At 48.4% G+C, this 20,217-nt stretch overlaps 1 protein-coding gene across 2 annotated transcripts in view; it reads left to right on the top strand.

The window, feature by feature from the left end:
• Window positions 1-2,900, top strand: part of PRIM1 (DNA primase subunit 1) — a 92,745-nt gene extending 89,845 nt beyond the window's left edge. For both annotated transcript variants that reach the window (XM_029594847.1, XM_029594848.1), the window contains one exon: window positions 2,073-2,900. In XM_029594847.1, coding sequence (XP_029450707.1) covers window positions 2,073-2,092 — 20 coding nt within the window. In that variant the 3' untranslated portion in view covers window positions 2,093-2,900. The remainder of the gene's footprint in view (window positions 1-2,072) is intronic.
• The last annotated feature ends 17,317 nt before the right edge of the window (window positions 2,901-20,217 follow it).

The following is a 20,217-nucleotide window of genomic DNA, read 5'->3' as shown; positions in this document are numbered from 1 at the left end:
TTGGGGCGGGTCGGACTCCCCCACCCGGAATCGTAGCGCTTTCTACACGTTCTCAGGCGGCTTCCTGGGCGGAGGTTCGCTCGGTATCCTCGCAGGAAATTTGCAGGGCAGCCACCTGGAAATCGTTACACACGTTCTCGAGGCACTATCGTCTGCACCTCGCCTCTTCGGTCTCTGGACATTTTGGCGAGCAGGTTCTCCGAGCAGGCCTCGCAGGACCCCACCCGATTTAGGGAGCTTGGGTACATCCCACTGTCTGGACTGATCCAGGTACGTACAGGGAAAAGAAAATTATTACTTACCTGCTAATTTTCGTTCCTTAGTACCATGGATCAGTCCAGACGCCCACCGCGTTTGGGTTCTTGATCCTGCTCAGCTCTGCGCTACTTCTTGCTCGCAGTGTTCTGTGTCTTCACAGTCGTTTCTTTTCGCTGTTTTTCACAGCTCCCTACAAGTTGGTAGGATGTTTGCAGTTGTTTTCATTATCTGTTTCCACAAACTTGATCCTTCGGGGGTTTCTACTCTGGCTTTGATATACTCGATACTGAACTCCTGCAGAGGGGGTAGTAGGATATATGGATACACCCCCTCAAAGCTTGTGCTGACTTCATCTGCTGGATTGGGGACATAACCCACTGTCTGGACTGATCCATGGTACTACAGGAACGAAAATTAGCAGGTAAGTAATAATTTTCTTTTTTGTTACCATCCATAGATAAGCAAAAGGACATGGAAGAATACTGCCTCCTCCGCCATTTGAATGTCAGTAGGCTTTTGGTGCGGTGTCTGGAAGTTTCAGAACCGGTCCGAAAGACAGACTGCCTGTTTGACCTTCACGGTGGAAGGAAGCAGGGCAAACCAGCTTCACGGGCTACCATAGCTCGCTGGATTAAGGAGGTGGTCTCTGGATCCTATGTGGAGGCAGGAAAGCCATTACCCCTTCAGGTTAAAGCTCATTCCACTAGAGCTCTGGCAGTCTCATGGGTGGAAGCTAGACTGCTGCCTCCCGTCAACATCTGCTGAGTGGCAACTTGGTCCTCCTTGCACATCTTCTCTAGGCTCTATTGCCTGGACATTCAGGCCCATGAGGACACAATCTTTGCAAGGGTGGTGTGAACCGGACCATGGGCAGCCTCCCACCCGATCGGGGGTAGCTTTTGTGCATGCCATTGGTCCTGAGTCCATCTGACTACATGCTAGGAAATGGAGAAAGTACTTACCTGATAATTTTGTTTTCCTTAGTGTAGACAGACTCAGCATCCCACCCATGGCTGCCCAAGAACGGTGTCAAGGATTCGCCTGTGGAGTGAATATCGATTCCAAGAGATTACGAGTAAGCCACCATCCAGTTCCTAGATCAGGGCATCTGTAATCTTACAGATCATTTGAGTAGTTACGATTATCCATTTTTAATCAAGTTTTTTCTATAGTATGTCTACAGTGGTTTTTTGAAGCGAATATTGAAGGGCTAAGTTCACTGCAGGGGTGTATGTAGGGTGACGTCCGCTTTGAAACCTGATTCCATCTGTTGGCAGGGGAGCATAACCCATTGGTCCTGAGTCCATCTGTCTACACGAAGGAAAACAAAATTATCAGGTAAGTAATTTCTCCATTCCAAGCCCATATATTCATGCATTTATTTAGTTTATTTATTATTTAATGGCTTTTATATACCGATAACCGTTTGCACATCATATCTGTTTACAATAAACAGTAACGTTTACACAGAACAATTATTGAGATATATTGTTAACAGGAGAGAAATTAAATACAGCGGTCAGGTAGTAAGAAAGGGTTTGATTCACCTCAACCTCTGTCCTGAGCGAGTTACAAAGCACATAACCACCAAAAGAGCTACATGCAGTTAAAAGCAATTACAATCTAACAATAAATACAGAGAAACCTTAACCCCGACCCCCTTCCAAACCCCCGTAAAACCATGCCAGAGTGATAATCATCAGCTAGCCTCTCCCTTCAAAGGCTTTAACAAAAAGCCATAACATCAGTTTTTTACAAAATAATGTCTTAGCAAGTATATGTTTGAATTATGTATACATCTTTTTTTATTTTAGACTTGCAGAAAGATTTCTGAAGGACTCGGATCAGCAGGGAAAACTCTCACAGGTGCATGCATCCAACAAGGAGCAGTTAAGGAAATGTGAGGACCAAAACATATTGCTGAAGGATCATTATTCTGAACCTGCAGGTGCTGAGAGGAGGAAAAATAGCTTGCCTGATTTTCAGGCTTCCTCACTGTATTTTGGCTTTGCAGATGTTTACATGGTATAGTATTCAGTTTAACAAAAATACAAAGGACAATCAGAGCTCTGCAATATTTCCTTTGTCAGACCTGCACAGCCAAAGTATCATGCGTGTATACTAAGACTGGGATTTCTCACTTCTGTTACTGTTTTTTGGGGTCTTTTGTCTTTTTTTTTTTTTTAAATTCCAAAAAATGCTATGCTGACTGCTAAAAAGTTGTCTGTGTACTACTCCACGTGTGAGATTTATTCTGGATTTGGAGGAGCCATTGCTATGATTAATGTAAAGTGTACAAAAAAAAAGAATAGATAAACTACTGTAAATTAACAATTTGGTTTTTTTTAGCAAGTAACCTGATTAAACTGTTATCATGCCTAGTCTGTAAATACTGACCATGCCTTCTAAACTTCTATTCAGTCCTAGAGTTTATCCTCCATATGTGATTTCCCTCTAGATAACCCTAACCAAAGTGAATCACAACTATCATACTGGGTCAGACCAAGGGTCCATCAAGCCCTAGTATCTTGTTTCTTAAATACTTCTTTAAAAGGATACCACTGCTTAAAGGCTTTTTTGAGTTTTGCTTCTGCTTTGCAGTGTTCATATGAGAAAAAAAATATTAAAAGGATGTGGATTCATGTGTTGTCTGCTACTATGACTGGATGAATATCCTGTTTGGGTCTCATGATAGCAAATGGGCAGGGCCGGTGGAAGGGGGTATCCAGCTGCGCTAGGTGGTGATCTCTTGCTTAACACTCCCTGCAAAATCGCACACCTGTAGTGCTCGATTTCCCTATGCGATCTCATCCACATCTGTCATCCCGCCCGCCTCTCCAGCCTCATTCTATTTCAAAAAGGCCCCCTTACATCTGGCTACAGCACTTCACCCACTTCCTGTGCCCTAGGCGGCTGCCTAGTGGTCCCGCTGACCCTGCAAATGGGGCATCCTTTGCAGTATTCCCATTGTTCTAGTCTGCTATCTGATACCTGTTGCTCAGATCAAAAATCTTTTCAGTTTGGATATTAGGGTAGTGAGTTACCAGCCCTCTCTAGGAAGTCATTTGTTAAATCAACTGCTTCAAACAAGGCCTGTTAATCTAGGAAACAGTCAATGAAAAAATGTCACAAGGTATATTTATTTTGTATATTGATAGTCTGTTATCACCAATCATACCAGTTCAAAATTTCAATATAAAATAAACCCAAAACTGTACAACATAAAAATATTTAAAAAGCAGATACAACCAATAAAAATTAAAATCATATACAAAGAACAATAAAATAAAATATGAAGAATAAAAATCAGCAAGCATCAAATAAAACTTTAGCCTTTCAGAATGTCAGTAACTCACTCAACCTTTGATAAAATGTGAAGCTCTCAGTTGGTATCCTCTCCAAAGGCCTTTATAAATAACCATGTCTTTAAGTTTTGGGTTTTTTATGTCTGATAATTCGATTGTAATCTCAGTTCAATAGGAAGGGAGTTCCATAATCCAGGGCCAGCTGGAGACACTGCTCTCTCTCTAACTTTAGTCAAGTAAGCCAGTTTAACCGATGGAATTACTAATAGACCCTTATTTGTTGACCATAAATTTCGTTGCAGAGTAAGAATCCGTAAAGAAGCATTTAACCATTCTGTATTCACATTATTAATTAATTTGTGTATTAGGCAAAGAACTTTGTATTAAATTCTGTATTTTGTGGGCAACTAATGTAACTTTAAAATAGGTGTAATATGTTAGATACATACTGCCTCCTGCAGTATGTATCTAACATTCTGATTTATGACATTGTAACTGAAAACACTTTTCAGCTGTTTGTGCTATATTCTTACTTGAGACAGCAATGTGTTACCAGTCTGAATTTCTGTGGAAATAAAATGGATACAGGTAATTGATGGGATCATCTGTATGACTAAGCCAGTCTGACAACTTTGTTCCTCTCAGACTGTGCTTTTAACAGTCCCTACTTTTAGGGAATGTAGGGATATCTGTTGGCTTGTCTGTATGTGGAAGTGTGCCTTTTTCTGCATTTTACCTTTTCTATGGAACCTCTTGAAATCTGTGCTATTAATTATTTGGACTTTGGGAAAGTAAAAATGCATTTTGTTTTGTACAAACTTTTAACTATCTGTGCTTTTGTTATATTGTGCTTTTAATTGTTTTTTTTTTTTAGGTTTTCTTCTGTTTTTAGTTTTACATTTTGTTTAATTTGACTTTTTAATTAATGGTCTACCTTTATTAGATTACTTCTGGGTTTTGTTTTTTTAGCAATTAATAGTTCTTAAATTAATCCATGGGCTTCAAAACAAAATTAGGTGAAGTAGCAAGAATGAGATACAGTATTTGATCTCATTCTTCACCTAATTTTGAAATCCATTCATGAAAATATAGAGCCTGATGTACTAGTCTTCCCCTCCTTCCCCCACCCCTAAACACAAAATAGGAAGAGCCCTGTTTTTTCATGCAAAGGATGGTGGATGCACGGAATGCCTTCCTGAAGAGGTGCTAAAGATAAGAATGATGATGGGAAATCAAAAGGGCATGGGGCAAACACAGGGGGATTACCTACAGGCTAGAGAATAGAAATAAATCGGATAACTTCTGTTATAGCTAAAGTTTACATTTCTACTTGGGGATAAGCTGCATGGAGCAGCCGTAGTTCCCTTTACGTGTCCAGACTCCTGGGTTTTGTACTCCTGCCAGCAGATAGCGACAAAGTTTTATTGAAACTGCTTTATAAACTAGAGTGCCACCTGCAGACCCTCAGTATTTTTGTCTCCAGCAGATGGCAGTTAGCACAAAACCTGCAGTCTGAGTAAAAAAAAAAAAAAAACAAATTTGGAGAAATTTCAAAAGGAGCCTCCCGGGGAGTTGTGAGGTTCTGGTGGGGTTATCCTCCCTGGTGGAGGCAGACTAGCCCGGGGGTTGGTGACCCTTCTTGAGCTTGCTCCTCTTACTGTGTGACTGACATCTGATGGTCCAGATTCCTCAACTTTCACGAGGCAGCGCTGTGACCTGCTGACGATCCTGTCTGCTCCATCAAGGACACAGGGAAGTATCTTATTTCTTGTAGCTTTTCTTCTTTTCCTGGTAAAGTTTCTTTAAAAAAAATAAATAATAATTTTCTTTTTCTCTGCTGCTGTTTTGCTGCTTAGTTTGGGGAGGATAGGTGATCGAGGGGATGCAGTGCAGCAAGCGAGTTTTTCCCAGCATCTGGTTTTTTTTTTTCAGCAGTGGTGTGAGGGGCTGGTTTCAGGCACTAAGCATGTGTTTTTGGTCATGCCGCATCCTACTCTTTGCCGGCCTGCAGGGTCTCATGTTCGCTGCTCTATTGTTTCAGCCTATGCACCAGGTGTACTGCTGGTGGGGAAGGCATCGGCAGGGCCCTCCCCTCATTTGTTCGATGTATCTTTGGCGCGCCGTGCCAGAGCTTCTCCTGGGACCTCTTTCTCCAGCGCGGTGGAGTCTGTGGCCATTTTGGATGCTACTGTGCAGCCAGCCATACAGTCTTCCCCAGTTCCGGGGGAGCTTGGACCTTATAGGCGTCTCTTCCCAACTGCTTCGGGTCCTGGGATGATTCAGCATGAACTCAAAGGGGAAGATTTCCCTCTGGATGCAGGGACCCCACGGATTTTGGATCCCCTCAGGATCATGATTCTGATAACTCTCAGGTTTTTTTCCTCTGAATTTGTTCGGGGGGGGGGGGGGCACGATGACGCTCAGTCTCAACCCCTGGGGGGTCTAAAGCGCAAACAAAGTCTAATCCTCCTTAGAGCTCGCTGAGGGTTCTCTGTGTCATTTTGGCTTGGCTTTGGGTTCTAGGGACCCACAGGATGGTTTGGAGGATCAGCAGAAGGCTGGACTTTTTCTCTCTTTTTGCCAGCAGCCGAGGTTTTTTTTGCTGAGGAGCGAGCAGGGTTCAATCCGCTGCCTCTGCTCCTCCGCACAGCCCAGCTGATTTTTTTCCTGCTCGCGTCTTCTCCCCTCAGAGGATGCAGCGTTTGCACTGCTGCCTCGCGTGTGGAGAGTTCTCGTCGTGCGAGGGACTTTTCTCCGGATGTCTGCCAGGTGGGGAGGGCCCCTCCCCGGCAGCGACAAAAAATGAAACCCGTGGTTGACCCTTCCATCGCATGGCTAGGCCGTTCCCGGGTCAGCAAACTGTGGAACGGTGGCCATCTTGGGAGTCTCGGCAGCCCCCGATTCGGGGCTGCAGGAGGGTGAGGACTGAATTTTGGAGGTTCCCACACACACACACACACACACACACTCCCCTCCTGTAAGTCCAGGCCACGGTTTTCTTCTGAGTTTGTGCTTTTAATGCACAAATCTTACCTGGCCAGCTTGTAGGAAGAGGAGGACCCTTCCTCAGGTCCTCTCCCTGCCAAGATTCTATGGATGCCCCCTCCGCTCGCCCTCGCGGCTCCGGATCCGCAGGGGCCTGTCAGGGTGCGGGAGGTGCCTGGGCCCCCCCCCCCACCAGCTCCTCTGGTGGCTCCGGTCCAGGATCCGGATATGGATTTGGCAGAGACACCCACCCCCTCTGAAAGGGGATGACCCCCGGGTGCTACAGTTATTTCAAAGGGAAGAACTGGAGCCTCTCATTCCCTTTGTTCTTCAGGAGTTAGGGATCGAGGGGCCCCCGGCGGATTTTCTTAGGGCCATGCTGCCTGCATATATGGATCTGGTCTTGGCGGGACTTAGGGCTCCAGCCTGTGCTTTTCCCTTCCATCCTATGCACAAGTTGCTGCTCCTCGGAGAATGGGAAGCTCCTGAAGCGGGGCTTCGTGTAGGGAAAGCCATGGACATGCTCTATCCTCTCCCTGAGGACTGCCTGGACATGCTGAAAATTCCCACGGTGGATTCTTCAGTCTCCGCTGTTACCAAGCATACCACCATTCCACTGGTGGGAGCCACGGCTCTGAAGGATATGCAGGATCGCAAGCTTGAATTCCATCTCAAACGTATCTTCGAATTTCTGGCCCTGGGAGTTCGGGCGACGATCTGCAGCTGTTTCATGCAGCGGGCAAGCCTTAGGTGTGTCCAACAATTACTCGGCACCCAGGACCTCCCGTCTGCAGAGGCGGAGCAGGCTGAACGTTTGGAAGGTGCCATTGCATATGGGACGGATCCCCTGTACGATCTCAGAGTCCAGGCAAAGGCGATGGCTTTGGTCTCGGCCAGATGACTCCTCTGGTTACGTACTTGGTCGGCGGACCCGTCATCCAAGTCTCGGTTGGGCACTCGCCTTTTTTAAGGGTAAGTTGCTCTTTGGCGAGGACCTTGAGCAACTTATTAATTCCTTGGGTGAGAACAAGGTTCATAAGCTGCCTGAGGACCATCCGAAACTGTCAAGAGCTTTTGTTCCCTCTCGTTCCCACTTCAGGGGCCAGCGTAGATATAATGTGCGGGTGCGAGGTGCCTCTGTTGGAGGTTATCCCTCCAGATCTCAATCTTGGTCTGTCCTTTCGAGGCCGCCGGTCCTTCCGAGATGGGGCTCCTCAGCGCTCCACGCCCAAGCCGGCTCCCCATGAGATTTGGCCGGACCATTCCTCCATTCCCAACCTCGGTGGTAGTCTCTCCCTGTTTTACGAGAAATGGGCCAAAATTACATCAGACCAGTGGGTCCTTGAGATTATAAGAAATGGTTACGCTTTAGAGTTTGCTCGAGAACTGCCGATCTGCACGTAGTCTCTCCTTGCAGACCTCTGAAGCAGGCTGCCGTGGATCAAACTCGCTCCAGGGACTGGTGGTTATTGTCCCAGTCCCAACGGACAAACTTGGCACCAGCCAGTATTCCATCTACTTCGTAGTGCCTAAAAAGGACAGTTCCTTCCGTCCAATTTTGGACCTCAAGAGAGTCATCCGGGCCCTCAAGATACCACATTTTCGGATTGAGACCCTGAGGATGGTCATAGCGGTTGTTCACTCCGGTGAATATCTGGCCTCTCTCGACCTGACGGAGGCTTACTTACACATCCTGATTCGTCACGAGCATCAGAGGTATCTTCGCTTCCACATCCTGGACCAGCATTTTCAGTTCCGGGCGCTGCCATTCGGTATAGCCACCGCACCGCGCACTTTCACCAAATGGTGGTGGCGGCCGCCCTCCAGCGATAAGGAGTCCTGGTCCATCCTTACCTGGACAACTGGCTCGTGCGGGCCAAGTCAGAGATTCTCTGTCGACAGGCAGTCGACCGGGTCCTCCTTACCTCTCTCGGATGGATAGTCAATTTCCCCAAAAGCAATTTATAGCTGTCCCAGCTGTTGGAATTTCTGGGGGCAGGTCTCGATACCCGGATCGGCAAGGTGTTCCTGCCACACACTCGGGCGTCCAAGCTTATGGATCAAGTGCGCAACCTGCTCCCGCTTCCTATGGCATGGGACTACCTTCAGGTCCTGGGAACCATGGCTTCCACCATCGACCTAGTTCCTTGGGCTTTTGCACATATGTGACCATTACAGAGAGCTTTGCTATCTCGTTGGCAGCTGGTGTCAGAATAGTTTCGGACAATTCTCCCACTTTCGGACTCTACCGTTGCCGACATACAGTGGTGGCTATCGCTTCCGCACCACCTAAGGGGGATGCCCCTTCAGACTCCACAGTGGATTATAATCATGACGGATGCCAGTCTCTCCAGCTGGGGAGCGGTCTGCCAGTCACAGCCACGCAGGGTTACTGGTCACTAGTCCAGTCCTGCTGGCACATCAATCACCTGGAGGCCCAGGCGGTCCATCTGGCTCTTCAGGTTTTTCTCCCTCTACTCCGCAGCAGGGCGGTAAGAGTCCTTTCCGACAACTCCACTACGGTAGCTTATATCAATCGGCAGGGGGGCACCCAGAGTCGCCTGGTGGCCCTGGAAGCCAGCCGGCACCTTGCCTGGGCGGAGCGTCATCTGGAGTGTCTAGCAGCCTTCCATATAGCGGGCAAGGAGAATGTGCAAGCTGATTTCCTGAGCCACCAGCATCTATCCGGGCGAGTGGGAGCTCTTGGACGGGGCGATAGATCTGATCATCAACAGGTGGGGTCCGCTTCACCTGGACCTCATGGCAACCTTGGGCAATGCCAAAGCCAACAGGTTCTTCAGCCGCTGGAGGGAGTGGATGCTCTGGCTCTTCCCTGGCCTCACGATGTCCTCCTCTACGTGTTTTTCCTCCCTGGCCTCTCATGGGCAAAGTTCTCTGAAGAATAGAACTTCACAAAGGGCCGGTCATCCTGGTGGCTCCCGAATGGCACCACAGGCTGTGGTTCGCGGATCTGGTAAACCTGGCGACAGACGGGCCTCTTCATCTCTGTCATCTCCCGCACCTGCTACGGCAGGGTCCCGTATTTTTCGACCAGGCGGATCGCTTTTGTCTAGCGGCCTGACTTTTGAACGGAGAAGACTGAGACAGACAGGATATAAGGAGGAAGTTATCTCTACCCTCCTTCGGGCTCGTAAGCCATCTACTTCTTTGGCTTATGTATGCGTCTGGAAAGTCTTTGAGAATGTATGTGCTGAATTGGGTGTTTCGGCGCGCTCGGCCCCAGTCTCGGTGGTTTTTTCTTTCCTTCAGAAGGGTCTTTCCAAGGGACTTTCCTTTAGCTCGTTGCACGTCCAAGTGTCCACTCTCGGCTCTCTCTTAGGTCGAGTAGAAGGTCACGCTGTGGCGTCTCACCCAGACGTTGTTCGGTTCCTGAGGTGTGCCAAGCATTTGAGGCCGCCCATCTGGTCCACTTGTCCGTACTGGAGTGTCAGTTTTGGTCCTTCGGGCTCTCTGTGTGGCTCCGAACCTCTCAGTCGGGCTACACTCAAGGATCTTACGCTTAAGACGGTCTTTCTGGGGTCTCTTTGTTCCGCTTGACGGGTATCGGAGATCCAAGCGTTGTCGGGAACCCTTCCTGCGGTTTTCTGATTCGGGGGATTCTCTCAAAACTGTTCCTTCTTGCCGAAGGTTGTTTCTTCTTTTCGTGTCAACCAGTCGGTGGAGCTTCCTGCGTTCTCTCCGGAGGACATCATGAGTCCAGTTGGGGGCGATCTTCGCCGGCTTGATGTGAAACGCGTGTTACTGCGCTACCTCCAGGTCACCAATGAGCTTCGAGTCTCCGATCATCTGGTTCAAAGCATACTGATATCTCCAACTCCTCAGCAAGTTCACGTGCATCTACCAATGTTTTCGCAAACCCTTCATCGCTCCTGCAGTCTAAAAGAAATTTCTTGGTTCCACTCAGTTGCTCAGTGGCATTGTGTATGTCAAATTCCTTCATTTGAAGTTGTTTGCTAGCCATATTGATCTCAAAAAGAATGTTATGCTACACAACAAGAGAAACCACAAACTTGAAGCATGAAATACTTTTTGCAAGAGCTTGCGCCTCCACCCGTGAGGTATTGCCAGATGATCCTGTTAGGGTAGTGTTGACAGCACTTTTAGTTAGTGCATCATAGATATCACCTAGTTGATAGCGAAGAGGTTTCAATGCATGAATTCAACTTTCCCATCTTGTTTCACTCAATGGTTTCACTGTAAGAGCAGGCACATGGCGCATTAGAACTTTCCAACGACGTGCTGAAGCAGCGAAATACACAAATATTTTGTACTAGGTTAAAAAAAGCCATTGCTTCCAAGCAATATTTAGCAGCATCACTAACAACCAAATTCAAAGAATGTGCACTGCAAGGACCAAGTAAAGCCCGTGGATTACCGTATTTTTCGCTCCATAAGACGCACCTGACCATAAGACGCACCTAGGATTCAGAGGGGGAAAATTAAAAAAAAAAAAAAAAAATTGTGCTAAACCGGCTCTGCGTCTGGGCGTCTTATGGAGCAAATTAGGGGAGTGCATAGCTTTTTTTTTTTCTCCCCATTTTGTTTTCGGGTCTGGGGAGGGCCATTTCGGTCCACTCCCCAGATCAGAAAACTTTTCTTTCTCTGGGAACCCCTCCCCCCAAACCCCCCCCCATCCCAACCCTTTAAATTAACAACCCCCACCCCCCTGACCCCCCAAGACCTGCCAAACGTCCCTGGTGGTCCAGCGGGGGTCCAGGAGCGGTCCGGGAACGATCTCCTGGGCGTGGGCCGTCGGCTGCCAGTAAACAAAATGGCGCCGACGGCCCTATGCCCTCACTATGTCACTGAGACCGACCAATAGCAGCGGTCGGTCTCAGTGACATAGTGAGGGCATAGGGCCGTCGGCGCCATTTTGTTTACTGGCAGCCGACGGCCCACGGCCAGGAGATCATTCCCGGACCCCCGCTGGACCACCAGGGACGTTTGGCAGGTCTTGGGGGGGTTAGGAGGGTGGGGGGTTGCAGGAAATTAATTTGTCAGGTCTTGGGGGGGGGGGGGCAGGAGGGTGGGGGGTTGTAGGAAATTAAGTCGGCAGGTCTTGGGGGAGTCGGGGGGGGGGGGGTTTGTTAGATTTTTGTTTGGTTTTTTTTTTTATATTCGCTCCATAAGACGCACATACATTTTCCCCCCACCTTTGGGGGAAAAAAAGTGCGTCTTATGGAGCGAAAAATACGGTAATGTCCAAAATTCTTCGTTATACACCATTTTCTTTCCCTTTCATATTGCTTCCATTATCATAGCCTTGACCACATAAGTTTTCAATGGGCAATGACATATCTTCTAACTGGCGAAGGACAATGTCTGCCATTACAGCACCAGTGGTCGTCTGGAGTGGCACAAATCCCAAGAAATGTTCCTTTATGCTTACAGGTTGCTTCAGACCCTGATAATTCTCAATGACCACAAAGCGAAGGATCATGGCCTTTTGTTCAACATGGCCTACATGTGGTGTACAATCTAAAATGATTGAAAAGTACTTGGCAGCATGAGCAGATTTTAGGATTTCTTCTTTGATAGCATTGGATAAAAGCTGAATCAGTTCATTTTGTATATCTTTGCTAAGGTAGTGGACATGTGTCTCGGTGTTTCTTATCTTACGAAGATGTTCATCCATAAGTGGATCAAACAAAGTTAGATATTCTACAAATTTCAGGTAGTTTTCATTACCAGGTGTGTACAGTCTTTCATGTGTTCCCCGGAAGGCCAGATTTTGCATACCAAGAACTCACCAAAGTAATCAGTCGTTCCAAGATTTGCTGCCAATATTTTTCTTGTTTAATGAGACGCAAATTTTCTTCATCAGTTGTTTTCATGTTTTCAATCGCAATTCAAGTTCCTTCACTTCTCCAAGTGTTCACCACTTCTCTCGTGCAAAGCTGGAATTGCAGATAGGTTCCAAAGATTGGAAGAACATTTCTTAGCAAGAGATGATGCACCAGTGTTAATGGTAAACAGTTATCAACAAAAGCAAAACACAGAGTCCTCTGACACAGAGTGCTGTAGCCACGAACGGGGAATTTAGTCTCCATTGCCAAGTCTCCTTTTGTAATGAGCTGTTGAGAATTATCTTTGATTACTATCTTTAGGGAAATCAAATTGCAGAACTTGTTCTGGTCCATGTTCCACCAAAATTTGTCGCACACAATCATCGCTTTTAGATAGTAAATTGACCCAAGTAGCAGGATCACCATAGTTCAACTTTGTGGCATGTTCTTCTTCACATCCTTTCAAATCTTGATCCTTTTGGACCTCACTTGGTTTGTCTTCTATATTTTTATGTTCTTCAAATTCTACTTCAGATGTGAAATTGTAGGCAAAATAGTCATCTCTTCTTCAGTCTCAGACAGATCCCTTGAACTACCTTCTTCATGTGGATGAAAATATTTCAGCAAGGAATCTTCTTTTTCCCTTTCAGCCTTCTGTTTGCGATACTGTGCCCCTGACAATTTTTTTCTTTTTGCCATAATGCCACATCACATCACGTGAACTGGAAAATCAAAATTTTGTACCAACTAGATGTTTCTAGATATTTTTTACTATGATATGCATATTACATTTAAATACACTGACCAAACACTTAAATCCGTGTAAAATAGATACTCCAAACATATGTAGGAAAACTGCCATACCATAACTGCACTAACTCCCAGGGCTCAAACAGCAACAATCCTATCTATGAAAAATATTACAATAGGTGCTACATACATCAATACACCTTCTACTGGAAAACAAAACAAGTTGGATTGCTCTAGATCCCTACACAGAAAACAATAGCAGAATACTTCACCTTAGTTATGCATAACACACCCAGACCCTTATCAAATGCAAAATAAGTGACCACAAATTAGAAATGGAAACCACAAGTAGCCAGACTCTCTGCATGTTATGCAGTACTGTAGAAACTAACACATTTCACTCCTGAGGGAATTCTCCACAACTGTGCAATGCAAAATTCCCCTTTTACACAGAATTCTAAAATTCTGCACAGAATTTGCAACTGTGGATGGGCAATAGCGTAAACTGGAAGGGAGGATGTCGATAGTTGTGGGAAGAAACTGGCTTGGTAATGTGTACAGAATTTTGTTATTCCAGGAGTGAAAAATACAGACATAAAAGATGCACATTCCCAAAGCTGACATTGCTATCACTAAACAGAAAATGATGGGTGAAAAGAGACACACACACACACACCCCCTCAAACAGGCTCCCTTTCTCTTACACACACACATACACCCTCACATAGACTCCCTTTCTCTATTGCACATACCCCTCCCCCCCTCACATAGGCTCCATCTCTCTGGCAAACATGCTCTCCTACTCAATACCCCAATACCTGCTCTCTTTCAAATGCATCTCCAAATTTCCATACTCAGACTCACTTTCCTAGCGTGTAGCAGATGGACTCAGGACCAGTGGGTATAGTGTACTCGTGCTAGAGGTTGGAGACGGATCAGATTTCAATCTGACGTCAGCACCTAGTACATATACCTCTGCAGGAAGTGCAGAAGGTCAGTATTTTCCATCTCCAAAGCAGTTAGGAGCTATCTTCACGCTTGCTGAGCATTCTACCAAATTTTAAAGAAAAATCCTACCTGAAGACGAGCCCCGCACTCCTGCGGTGATACCCTCTGGTCCCTCCCCCAGTTGAGTTTCCTGAGGTGATTTCCGTGGTCCCTCTGAGGTAAGAGCCTCTGTCCGGTGGCCAAATCGCGGCAGGGACCTAGCCCCCGAGTGAGAAGGGCTTGGGCACGGCACCGAGGCAGCCTCGGTCCGGAGCAGATTCGCGGCGAGGACTTAGCCCCCGAGCGAGAGGAGTTCGGGCGTGGCTTAGAGGCGGCGGGTGTACTTCCTCAAGCGCGGTGGTGAAGGTAATCACCTTCTCCCCCCGCAGCCGGAGACCGCCCGGGTCGCAACTGGGAAATGCCAAAGACAAGGTAAGGCGTACATCTTTTAATTACTGGTCTCCGAAGATTGAGGATTAGCAGGGTCTGCCCTCATGGAGACCCTCCAAGGAGGTCGCCATCTTGCCCGCCCGCTCGCCGTCGCCATCTTGGCCTTGTTCGCCGCCCTCTACCCGATCGAGCGCTCAAATAAAGCTAAGCGCACAAGTTAACGGGCGCGTATTATAGGCGCCCGAAAATAGTCGGGCGCATATTAAAGCTAGGCACCCAAGGATTGGGCGCGTATTTTAGGCGCCGATATTTGGGCGCGTGTTATAGGCGCACATTAAGAATCCTCCGCGCATAAGCTTAACGCACACTACTAAGCGCGTATTTATGGCTGGGAGCGAACCGGCGCATATATATATCTGACACAATGGATCGCATAAGAGCCCATGCGTCCACAGAAGCGGCACCTCCAGAATCATGCATAAAAGCTCTAGGCCTCTGCTCAGCATGCCATTTCAGAGCCGCACAGAGCCAGGAAGCAGACGCCCTATGCGCCCAATGTGAGGAGGCCCTGGGAGCTCCAGGCCAGGGCCAGTCTCACCCAAGATTCAGTGCTAGCTCCTCAGGGGACACCCCGGACCTAGCAGGCCCCAGTGAGACCATCCCTCAGACAGGGACTCCCAGAGACCTGGCTCCCCTCAACATAGAACCCAAGAAAGAGATCTAGGTGTCATAGTGGATAACACATTGAAATCGTCGGTTCAGTGTGCTGCGGCAGTCAAAAAAGCAAACAGAATGTTGGGAATTATTAGAAAGGGAATGGTGAATAAAACGGAAAATGTCATAATGCCTCTGTGTCGCTCCAAGGTGAGACCGCACCTTGAATACTGTGTACAATTCTGGTCGCCGCATCTCAAAAAAGATATAATTGCGATGGAGAAGGTACAGAGAAGGAGTACCAAAATGATAAGGGGAATGGAACAACTTCCCTACGAGGAAAGACTAAAGAGGTTAGGACTTTTCAGCTTGGAGAAGAGACGACTGAGGGGGGATATGATAGAGGTGTTTAAAATCATGAGAGGTCTAGAACAGGTAGATGTGAATCGGTTATTTACTCTTTCGGATAGTAGAAAGACTAGGGGGCACATTTAAAACTAATCGGAGAAAGTTCTTTTTTACACAACGCACAATTAAACTCTGGAATTTGTTACCAGAGGATGTGGTCAGTGCAGTTAGTATAGCTGTGTTTAAAAAAGGATTGGATAAGTTCTTGGAGGAGAAATCCATTACCTGCTATTAAGTTCACTTAGAGAATAGCCACTGACATTAGCAATGGTAAAATGGAATAGACTTAGTTTTTGGGTACTTGCCAGGTTCTTATGGCCTGGATTGGCCACTGTTGGAAACAAATTCCAAAGGGCTTGATATACCCTTGGTCTGACCTAGTATGGCATTTTCTTATGTTCTTATCGATCTCCTGGGTGGAATTATTTAAAGGGATTCACGCCTTTGTCAAGATGCAGTCTGAAACCCGAGCGGACCCATACGCATCGGAAGACCCTCATGCCCCAGGACCCTCGAGGCCTAGGCACAGGCTCCCACCTCCCAGAAGCCCCACCTATGGGGACACGGATTTCTCCAAGGAAGAAGCCGAGCCCCTCGAGGAGGGAGAACTTCCCTCAGGGACAGAGCCACATCGAACCATGAGACGCTTCTTCGCAAAGGAAGATCTTCTGGACCTGGTATCTCAATGCCTATCGGAACTCGCTATCCTGGGCCAAGGCACCCCGGGGGAACCTAGAATGAACCCCCTGCTAGAGGGCCTTCGACAGACGGCCCACCATTTTCCCCTCCTACAGGCGGCACAACAGCTAATCGACCTGGAGTGGAATGCGCTGGAGTCCTCATTCAAAGGGGGTCGAGCCTTATCCACCATGTACCCCCTGGACCCAGCAACCAAGGAGCTGCTAGCTGCCCCAAAGTGGATGCCATAGTTGCACAGTCGCTAAGCGCACCACCATACCAATGGAGGGAGGAGCGGCCCTCAAGGATGCACATGACCGGCGCCTGGAAGCCATACTGAAACAAGCCTTCGAGGTGGCAGCTATGTCCCTACAAATTGCGACCTGCTGCACCGTGGTGACACGTTCCTGTTTATCTCAAGCCAGGAACAACACCGCGAGAGAAGAAATGGAACCAGCTCTCTCGTTCCTCACTGACACTTCCGATCTAGTACGCGTGGCAGCCAGGAGACAACTCTGGCTGCGAAATTGGTCAGCCGACGCCTCCTCCAAGAGACGCCTCACAAGAATGCCCTTCAAGGGATCCCTCCTGTTCGGCAGCGAACTAGAGAATCTGGCTAACAAATGGGGCGACTCTCCATTACCTCGTCTGCCAGAAGAAGACTTAGTTTTTGGGTACTTGCCAGGTTCTTATGGCCTGGATGGGCCACTGTTGGAAACAGGATGCTGAGCTTGATGGACCCTTGGTCTGACCCAGTATGGTATTTTCTTATGTTCTTAAGACAAGACAAAGAGAAACCAGCGTCCCTTTCCCAGGCCATCCAGAGGCAGAAGCTCACAACGCTTCAACCCTTACAGGAATAGCTACCAAGCATCCCGTCCTCCGGCCAGAAACCAGTCCTTTCGGAGCAGACACAGCAAGAGGGGAACCGGCTCGGGTCCAGGTCCCAGCCGCACCCCACAATGAGAATCAGCCGACTCATCCAAGGGAAGAAGCCATAGGGCAGATTAACCCTATTCTACCACAGATGGGTCGAGATAACTTCGGACAAGTGGGTCCTAGCCATCATCCAAGAAGGGTACTACCTGGACTTCCTTCGAACCCCTCCGGAAATGTTCGTGGAATCTCCCTGCCACGACCCCCTCAAGAGGGCGGCAGTGGAAGCTACACTGACCAGACTCCTGACCCTAAAGGCCATAACCCCAGTGCCTGCACGGGAGATAAATTCTGGACATTACTCCATTTACTTCATCGTACCCAAGAAAGAGGGCACCTTCAGGCCCATACTGGACCTCAAGTCAGTCAACCGACACCTAAGGGTCCCAAGATTTCGCATGGAAACCCTGCGGTCAGTCATTCGGGCAATACAGCCAAGAGAGTTCCTCACATCCCTGGACCTGTCGGAGGCCTACTTGCACATCCCAATCCATCAGGAACACCAGCGCTACTTACGCTTCAAGGTCCTGAATCAACACTACCAATTCCGGCACTACCTTTCGGATTAGCCACCGCACCGCGGACCTTTACCAAGGTAATAGTAGTGGTAGCGGCGACACTCAGGAAGAAAGGAATCCTCGTCCATCCCTACCTGGACGATTGGCTGATCAGGGCAAAATCACCAGAGGAGAGCCACCGAGCAACCAACAGAGTCATAACTCTACTGGAAAGCCTAGGATGGGTAGTCAACACAAACAAGAGTTCCCTACAACCATCGCAGTCACTGGACTACCTAGGAGTCCGATTCGACACCAAGGAGGACAAGGTCAGCCCTGACCCCCACGAGGAGATCAAAGCTGCGGAACCGACTCCAGACCCTGCTGAGCGCCACCCAGCCCACAGCTTGGGATTATCTACAAGTCCTCGGTCTATTGGCATCCACATTGGTAGTGGTACCATGGGCGCGAGCTTCCATGAGACCCTTGCAGCGCTCACTCCTAACTCGGTGGAGTCCACGATCACAGAACTACACCGTACATCTACCCCTACTGACCAGAGTTCGGACCCAGCTACGGTGGTGGCTACAGTCCAACCACATGAGCTGGGGATCAAGAATATCCTCCCCAACCTGGACCCTGCTCACCACAGATGCCAGACTAAGCGGATGGGGAGCACACTGCGAAGAGCTAACCGCCCAAGGGCGGTGGAACAAAGACGAGTCGGGGTGGAACATCAACCGACTAGAGGCACGAGCAGTCAGGTTAGCCTGCCTGCGATTTGCCCACAGACTCTGAAACAAAGCGGTCAGAGTGATGTCTGACAACGCCACCACGGTGGCATACATCAACCGACAGGGCGGAACCAGAAGCCAACAGGTATCCTTAGAAATAGCCCCCCTGATGACCTGGGCGGAAGCAAATCTCCAGGACATCTCCGCCGTCCACATCGCCGGGAAGGACGTCAGATTGAAATCTGATCCGTCTCCAACTGCTAGCACGAGTACACTATACCCATTGGTCCTGAGTCCATCTGTCTACACTAAGGAAAAACGAAATTATCAGGTAAGTAATTTCTCCATTACTCCCTCAATCTTTCCCTATTGTCTTCTCCAACCATCTCTTTCTCCCTCCAGGCCTTATCAGAGTCCCTGTTCTTTCTCCCCTCAGGGCTATTCCTCCTTCCCCCACCCCATCTAATGGCCTCTCTAAGATTTCCCCCCCCCCCCTCCCCCAGCAGAGGAATCATTGGGGTTGGTTTGTTTTTTTTTAATGTTTTATTTTAGAGAGAAAAAATTACCTGCAGGCTGGATCTGGTGGTGCTAGGGTGTGGATGGTGAGGTGGGACAGGTCCGTGGGGGTGGCCTCTTCTTTACAGGCAGTGCTCTGCTCCTCCTCCAGTCGAGTGTGCACGCAGCAGATAGCATGAGCTTCTTGCTGCATCTGCACACTGATTGAAGGCTGGCTGAGACAGATCAGGGCTTGGGAGAAGAGTTCGGACTGGTTTGTCGCGCTTTATTAAATATCGGGGCTGCTGGCAGCTCTGCCGGTGCCACCGCAGCAGCGCTCCTTGCTTTTTCCCGCATCCCCGAGGCTTTTGCTGCTGCCCCCTGGGAAGCTGGCACACTAGGCCCCCACCTAGTTTGCCTAGTGCTTCCACCAGCCCTGTCAGGAGGCCCCTGCGGCGGTCCCAAGAGAGACTCCATTGCAGGACGTACCAGACTTGATCCAGGTCCCACAGGAGAGGTGCCTGTGGCTGAAGGGGACTATCCCGAGGTGATTCGCCTTTTTCCAGAGAGGAACTTGAATTGCTGATTCCACAAGTTCTTCAGGAGCTTGGAATCAAGGTGCCGCAGGAAGAGTCGGACTTGGAGGGCGCAGATCCAGTTTTGGATGGCCTGAGAGGGCTGGCTGAGGCTTTTCCTTTCCACAAGTCTGTGAAGAAGCTGGTGGTCAGGGAGTGGGATACTCCTGAGTGTCCAGTCTGTGAGTCAGAAGAGCTATGGCAAAGCTCTATCCTTTACCAGAGGACACATTGGAGTTGCTGTCTCTGCCCAAGGTGGATGCCTCAGTGTCTGCAGTCACTAAGAAAACTACTATTCCAGTAATGGGCTTCTCCGCATTGAGGATATGCAGGATCGAAAGTTAGAGCTCCATTTCAAATGGATTTTTGAGGTTTCCGCTCTTGCCATCAGGGCTGCTGGAGTAGCAGAAGAGCAACAAGTGGATCAGCTGAAAGCGGTGGCGTATAGAGTGTCTGCCATGGTTGCGGAATTGGTCAGCGGATGTTTGGTCCAAATCGCAGCTTGGAGCACTTCCTTTTAAAGGAAAGTTATTGTTTGGAGAAGACAGAGAAGATTGTAAAGCATCTGGGTGAAACCAAGGTGCAAAAGTTGTCAGAGGACAAGCCTAAGGGGTAGAAAGTTGGTACCATTGCAGACTAGGTTTCTGGACAACAGAAGATTCCATCAGCCCAAAACTTCTGGGGGGCTGCCGTGCTAGTTTTCTGTCAGGACCTTGTCTTGGGGGCAGTCCTTTTCAGGGGCCATAGAGCTACCAGAA

This window comes from Rhinatrema bivittatum, chromosome 3 (genome assembly GCF_901001135.1).
Source record: "Rhinatrema bivittatum chromosome 3, aRhiBiv1.1, whole genome shotgun sequence".
NCBI classification, from domain to species: domain Eukaryota; kingdom Metazoa; phylum Chordata; class Amphibia; order Gymnophiona; family Rhinatrematidae; genus Rhinatrema; species Rhinatrema bivittatum.
This window is presented reverse-complemented; position numbering and strand designations above follow the sequence as displayed.